This window comes from Coregonus lavaretus (genome assembly GCF_964263955.1).
Source record: "Coregonus lavaretus genome assembly, chromosome: 25".
NCBI lineage: Eukaryota > Metazoa > Chordata > Actinopteri > Salmoniformes > Salmonidae > Coregonus > Coregonus lavaretus.
In genome coordinates, this window is record NC_140012.1 from 2,289,990 (window position 1) to 2,297,558 (window position 7,569).

Consider the following 7,569-nt stretch of genomic DNA (forward strand, 5'->3'; position numbering starts at 1 on the left):
AACAGTAGGCTGCTAATAATGGGATAATAGCCTAGTCAGTTCACCAATAACAACAAGGCATGTTGAATGAATGGTAGCCTAGTAGTCAGATCTAACTTGATGGATTAGGTCAGGGATAGAGATCTGAAACAAGCTCAGATAGGTCTAGTTCAGTTCTTTCATATTCCAAATAGCCTACAGTAAGCTAGACTACTACATTGCATCCAGTAATTGAATTTTTCAGAATTTTCTTCCCAAACAAAATTAAGAAGCCCGTTTACATTTTCATTAGACTATCCACATAAAGACAAATATTAATAAGAATAATCATTACCCCTAAATTGTACCTAAAATAGAGACCAGCTCAATTTCATTGAGGATCAAGCACAAGACTTCTGTGTTGGCTACATTTTTAAATATAATTTAAGACTGTTTCAGGAAATGGCAGTTACAGGTTTAAAAAAAAAAAAAAAAAAAAAGCTAAATGCTCAGTCTTCGGACCTCCCCCCTACCCAAGCATAGGTCTACATCAGCACAACCTTGTCAGAAAATCCTAGGGAGAGACTTGATTTGTACATTTAAATGTATTTCTAGTTGGCTACTGAAGAGCAGCCAATTACCAAGTACATTTACATTTACATTTTAGTCATTTAGCAGACGCTCTTATCCAGAGCGACTTACAGGAGCAATTAGGGTTAAGTGCCTTGCTCAAGGGCACATCGACAGATTTTTCACCTAGTCGATTCGGGGATTAGAACCAGCGACCTTTCGGTTACTGGCAATACGCTCTTAGGCAATACGCTCTTAACCACTAAGCTAAGTACCCATACGTCTATAGACTACCATTCCTACTGAGGCAGTCTTCTGCCAACATCATTATTAGGCTAAAAAAGTGCATTTGCCTATGATTTAAGCAGTGTGGGGTGTCGCATGCGCGCCATTGTGGTGTCCGGAGCCAGGGGTGCCGCTGCGCGGAAGTGGTACTCATAAAAATTATTCTAGGTTGGCAGCTCTGCATGTGCAGAGCCTTTGGTCTAGTGTATTCGGTCTTCTCCAAGGTCCGGAGGGCCACACTTAAATGTTTTTGTAATTCCCCGCTGTCAAAAATTTGCTAAAAATAGTCCCATATCCATCGCTTTTGGAATTTAATGCTCCCTGACTGTCTAGCATTCGTTTTAGAAGACTATTAGCAAGCTATAAAATATATTTAGGTTTAACACTTTTTTGTTTACTACATGATTCCATGTGTTATTTCATAGTTTTGATGTCTTCACTATTATTCTACAATTTAAAAATTTAAGAAAAACCCTTGAATGAGTAGGTGTGTACAAACTTTTGACTGGTAGTTTATATCTGTTTACGAAGCATGAGACGGTCCCGTGTCCACCTTTTCATACGGTCTACCCTTCATGTATCTCACCCTCTACTTCTTAATATGTGCAAATAAAACATAAAATTACTCAACACTACAGAGACATAGAGGAGAGGCTGTTTATCGTTAGCCATGTAGGAGTCAATTTAAACCAAAATGAAGTGAGTACGCGTCAGGGATGGCAGGTAGCTTAGTGGGTAAGAGCGTTGTGCCAGTAACCGAAAGGTCGCTGGTTCTAATCCCCGAGCCGACTAGGTGAAATATCTGTCTGTGCCCTTGAGCAAGGCACCTAATTGCTCCTGTAAGTCGCTCTGGATAAGAGCGTCTGCTAAATGACTAAAATGTAAATGTAAAATGTTATCACCCACCATTACTAGAGACACGGTTTAGTTCACCCAGGATCTTAATCAGATCAGTCTTTTATCAAATCAGTCATATAGAGTAGTCCCATCTATCGCACTATCAAATTAACTGAAATGTGCTTAAAATGTGGCAGCTTTCGGGGTAGACTGAAATGCCTTACTCATTTACATTTGTCATTTAGCAGACGCTCTTATCCAGAGTGACTTAGAAATTGGTGCATTCACCTCATAGCCAGTGGGATAACCACTTTACAATGTTTTTATTTTTTATGTACTCCTACATAGTCCAACAAGAGCACAAATACTAGCATACTGATTATATATCAGTATTTTGTTGAAATATGCCCCGCTACATGAGATGATGAAAGTTGCCACAAATACCACTTACTGAATCCTCTTGGTGCTTAGGGACATGACACATAGGCACCACATACAACAAGTAACACTGACTGTAAGTGATTTGTTGGGTCCTGTGTGCGTGTGTCTATTACAGATCAGAAAGGAGGCTACCAGCAGAAGCAGGGTGGTTACAACAGAGGTAAGTGCCAATCTTGTACAAACAGGGCATCTGCCGTTGACCCTTAGAGTGTGTTTCCATACCACTGACCACAATATTATCCTTAGCCAACCTGGACATTTCTTACAGTAGATGCATCGCAGGAAGTCGCTGTCCTGTATTTTGTGAATGTTTTAAATGACCCCCCCCCCCCCCCACCATGTATTGAAATTTAATTATGATGCATGATTCATTGAATATGTTAAGATGTTTGAGTGTATTGCCTATTTCACAGTACTGGGTCGGGCCAAGGTGTATTGCGATGGCCTGGTTACACATCCACTATAAATGCTGGAACTGTGCCGGAGAGAGGACAATGTGAAAATAAAATATTAAGCTAGCACAGTACGATACTGGCTGGCACGATAGTATGAAAAAGACATGTGTCCGCCTGTAGGCAATCAACATGTATTGTGTGAAAAAGAAAATGTATATACAGTGTATTCGGAAAGTATTCAGACCCCTTCCCTTTTTCCAAATTTTGTTACGTTACAGCCTTATTCTAAAATTGATTGATTAAATGTTTTCCTCATCAATCTACACACAATACCCCATAATGACAAGGCGAAAAACAGGTTTTTAGAAATGTTTGCAAATGTATTAAGAATAAAAAACATACCTTATTTACATAAGTATTCCTACCCTTTGCTATGAGACTCGAAATTGAGCTCAGGTGCATCCTGTTTCCATTGATCATCCTTGAGATGTTTCTACAACTTGATTGCAGTCCACCTGTGGTAAATTCAATTGATTGGACATGATTTGGAAAGGCACACACCTGTCTATATAAGTGCCGACAGTTGATAGTGCATGTCAGAGCAAAAACCAAGCCATGAGGTCGAAGGAATTGTCCGTAGAGCTCCGAGACAGGATTGTGTCAAGGCACAGATCTGGGGAAGGGTACCAAAAAAATTCTGCAGCATTGAAGGTCCCCCAGAATGCAGAGGCCTCCATTTTTAAATGAAATAAGTTTGGAACCACCAAGACTCTTCCTAGAGCTGGCCACCCGGCCAAACTGAGCAATCGGGGGTGAAGGGCATTGGTCAGGGAGCTGACCAAGAACCTGATGGTCACTCTGACAGCTCTAGAGTTCCTCTGTGGAGATTGGAGAACCTTCCAGAAGGACAAGCATCTCTGCAGCACTCCACCAATCGGGCCTTTTATGGTAGAGTGGCCAGACGGAAGCCACTCCTCAGGAAAATACACATGTCAGCCCGCTTGGAGTTTGCCAAAAGGCACCTAAAGGACTCTGACCATGAGAAACAAGATTCTCTGGTCTGATGAAACCAAGATTGAACTCATTGGCCTGAATGCCAAGCATCACGTCTGGAGGAAAACTGGCACCATCCCTACGGTGAAGCATGGTGGTGGCAGCATCATGCTGTGGGATGTTTTTTAGCGGCAGGGACTGGGAGACTAGTCTGGATCGAGGGAAAGATCTTTGAGATCCTTCATGAAAACCTGCTCCAGAGCGATCAGGGCCTCAGACTGGGGTGAAGGTTCACCTTCCAACAGGACAACGACCCTAAGCACACAGCCAAGACAACGCAGGACAAGTTTCTGAATGTCCTTGAGTGGCCCAGCCAGAGCCCGGACTTGAACCCAATCGAACATCTCAGGAGAGACCTGAAAATAGCTGTGCAGCAACGCTCCCCCAGCCAACCAGCTTGAGAGGATCTGCAGAGAAGAATGGGAGAAACTCCCCAAATACAGGTGTGCCAAGCTTGTAGCTTCATACCCAAGAAGACTCAAGGCTGTAATCGCTGACAAAGGTGCTTCAACAAAGTACTGAGTAAATGGTCTGAAATACTTATGTAAATGTGATATTTCCATTTATTTATTTTAGATTGGCAAAAATGTCTAAACCAGTTTTTGCTGTGTCATTATGGGGTATTGTGTGTAGATAACAAAAAGAAGAGAAATAATTTTAATCATTTTTAGAATAAGGCTGTAACCTTACAAAATGTGGGAAACATTCAAGAGGTCTGAATACTTTCCGAAAGCACTGTATATTTGAGTTTGTGATTTTCTTTTTTGTTATCCTTGTGTTTGTGTGTGTGTGCGCCAACGCTCATTGCATGCCACAGCTGTGTGTTTCTAAACTGTTTTCACTGTACGGTTTCAGACCAGAGAGGCAGTTACCAACAGAAGCAAGGCGGTTACAACCGAGGTGTTTGAAATAACTGATTGAAATGCATGATTGTCTGAATATTATGAGAGTGACTGTGTATGTCTTATTTCAGTGTGTATGTGATAGTGAGAGACATAGTATACGTATGTAGTAAAAAATGCTGTTTTTTGTTATCCCCTTTGTGTGTGTGTGTGTGTGTGTACGCTCACACACGACGTTTCACAGCTGTGTCTAAACTGTTTTCATTGTGCGTTTTCAGATGGTCAAAGAGGCAGCTACCAACCGAAGCAAGGCGGTTACAACAGAGGTGCTTATGAACCATTTTATTCCTCCTTTATTTTCTAATGGAAGTGTTTATTTTGAAAAAAATATCAATTCTGATATTTTTTTAATCACTATTCGTGAGCTGCAGTCCCCTCTGTCTATGAATGATAAGACATCAGGATTTGACACCTACCGAGTTGCGGCAACAACTCTTTTTAACGTCTTCATTTTAAAGAGTGTAATAATTCCATGTAATGTATTCTATCACTAATAATATGCATTGGTTGTGTTTAGGCAGTTCTTCAGAAACATTGCAATACCATAAATTAGAATTTCTAAGAACACAATGTATTCATGAGTGTACTGTACATACTGTGTAATTGTTTTTCATGTTTGGTACATTTTAATCTATGGCTTGCTCAAAATTGATTGGTTGCTAAAACTATGAAACCAAAAGAACATATAATTGAACCAAGTAACGGCTTCTTGCTATGATGAGATGATTATATATATTTTTTACCTAAACCTGCATGCAAGATGCAAGCTCAAGTGATGAAAACAGCTAAACGACTAGCTTGATAAAGTGTGAATATGCGCATGTATAGACATTATAAAGGAAAATAACTGTAGTTATAAAAGTGCACAAGTAAATAAAAGTCATTTGTAAATTATATTGGACACGTTAGTTGTGGCCTCGCACATGCTTACCTTTTTTATGGTTGGTTTCAGACGGAGGTGGTTACCAACAGAGGGGTGGTTACAACCGAGGTGCTTATGAACCATTTTTATACCACCTTTATTTTCTTATGAATATCTGAATTGTTCTGCTGTTTCTTCTAAAATCGACCGTCTGTGAGCTGCACGCCCCTTTTTCTCCCATTCCGCTATGCCGAGCCTTGGGCACTATTATCAGTAGTCTAGAACAATGGGATTTGACGCCTATAGTATTTGAATAATAGTAAATAATAATTCTACATTTTTTAAGTGTACAAATTCCGTGTTATATATATATATATATAAAACATAACTAACCACTGCATAAGCACCAATGCAAACAAACCAAAAAGTAATTTGTAAATTATATTGGACACGTTAGTTGTGGCCTCACACATGCTTACCTTTTTTATGGTTGGTTTCAGATGGAGGCAGTTACCAACAGAGGGGTGGTTACAACCGAGGTGCGTATGAATTTATGCCACCTTTATCCTATAGATGTCTGAATTTTACTTAAATTTTTTCTTAAAGCCACGGTCTGTGACCTGCAGTCCCCCCCCCATCCTCCCTCCATGCCTGAGCCTTTTGGCCACTCTAAAAACATCCCACCCCACATTTCATTTTCTCTTCATTCTCTCTTGCAGTCTTTCACTTCCATTCTTCGCACAACTTGTTAGTATTAGCCCACACGTATTGTGATAGATATGGCTTGTCAGCTCATTTTGTCTGGACATTTTAGTGTCACTGTTCTGTTCACATTTTCCTAATTTAATCTCTGAATCGTTATTTTCTTTCTCTCTCCATCTCTTGTCCTCTCCACAGATGGAAACAGAGGTGGCGGTGGTGGCTACCAGGGCCAGAACAGGGGGGGCTACCAGGGAGGCGGGGGCTACCAGGGAGGCGGGGGCTACCAGGGAGGCGGGGGTTACCAGGGAGGCGGGGGTTACCAGGGAGGCGGGGGCTACCAGGGAGGCGGGGGCTACCAGGGAGGCTACAGGGGGGGCTACAAGGGGGGCTACCAGAACCAGGACAGGAGAGACTACTGAGCCAGAGGAGGAGCCAGAGGAACCTGGTGTAACAGAGCCAGCCAATCTTCATTCCAAAACAACAACATTTTGGGTTACATCACTTGACATTGCACCTACTACACTATTCTCTCTTTGTACAACATTAATCAGCCCTATAGCATGCTTGAAAACTGTCAGCTTCCCTATCTATGAAAAGTTTGTAGTGTAATATCAGTATTGCCTACACTTTTTGTCGAGCGTGAATGGGTTTTTGGGCTAATTGTGTATTCACAAGATAAATGCATTTGCAGTGTGACAGATTTTCTTTTGGCAGGGTCAGACGTGTCAAGTGAAGTTTTCAGTTGTAACCTGCGAAATAAATATTATTGAATGAATACATGCTTTGCCTGATTCTTTATGACCATTGTAACATCAAAAACATTGTCTAATAATGATGACTACAGCATCTAGTATATACACAAATTGTCAGTGATTGCTGCTTGAACAACTGCTTTAATCTTTTCTGCACACATTAATTTCCCTATTCTATTTGTCTGCTCAGTTGGTTTTCAACATGTTAACACATTTTCTGAAGTTTGGCTTGTATAATTTTTTTTTTTTTTTTTATCCTCTGAATAACATATGCAATGACTAGACAAGGCAAGGTTTGCCCCAACGTCCTCTGCCACAGAACAGAACGTTCTACCTCTGGAACTCGAGGGCATGCTGAGGGTGGGTTACTTCCGCATTTGTGACAACACTTCCTCTATTTATTAACCTCTAAAAGTCTAATGCCTTGATCACACTGATGGCGTCATTGCGCAAAATGGTACGCAACATCATCTGGAAATGTGCGCAACAAATGTTCAACATTCACCTTCTGCTACCATTTCTGTCAAGCCGTCTGCATACAGTTTGATGCATACGTTCGATAAATCCAATGTATGCACCACACAGAACGCACTGCAACTGCCTCTGCAATGCTGCAAGGCAAATCCAATGTTCAATTGGAAATGAATGTACTTCTGGTGTACCAAAACGCAATGATGCTGTCGGTGTGATTGAGGCGTAAGCCTTTGGTGGTGTGGGCGTTCTACTAAGCTAACATATTGAATAGTTTTAAGATGGTCATACCATGGATAATTTAGCTATTTGATTTGGAATTTTAGGACCCATGTGTGTGT

At 41.0% G+C, this 7,569-nt stretch overlaps 1 protein-coding gene across 2 annotated transcripts in view; it reads left to right on the forward strand.

The window, feature by feature from the left end:
* The window catches only part of eif3c (eukaryotic translation initiation factor 3, subunit C), a 32,146-nt gene extending 25,366 nt beyond the window's left edge, over positions 1 to 6,780 (forward strand). The window contains exons 22-27 of one of the 2 annotated variants that reach the window (XM_084141783.1): positions 2,207 to 2,251; positions 4,395 to 4,439; positions 4,660 to 4,707; positions 5,394 to 5,432; positions 5,804 to 5,842; positions 6,201 to 6,780. In XM_084141783.1, the coding sequence (XP_083997909.1) occupies positions 2,207 to 2,251; positions 4,395 to 4,439; positions 4,660 to 4,707; positions 5,394 to 5,432; positions 5,804 to 5,842; positions 6,201 to 6,424 (440 nt within the window). In that variant the 3' untranslated portion in view covers positions 6,425 to 6,780. The remainder of the gene's footprint in view (positions 1 to 2,206; positions 2,252 to 4,394; positions 4,440 to 4,659; positions 4,708 to 5,393; positions 5,433 to 5,803; positions 5,843 to 6,200) is intronic. The other variant, XM_084141784.1, reaches the window with a different exon arrangement.
* The last annotated feature ends 789 nt before the right edge of the window (positions 6,781 to 7,569 follow it).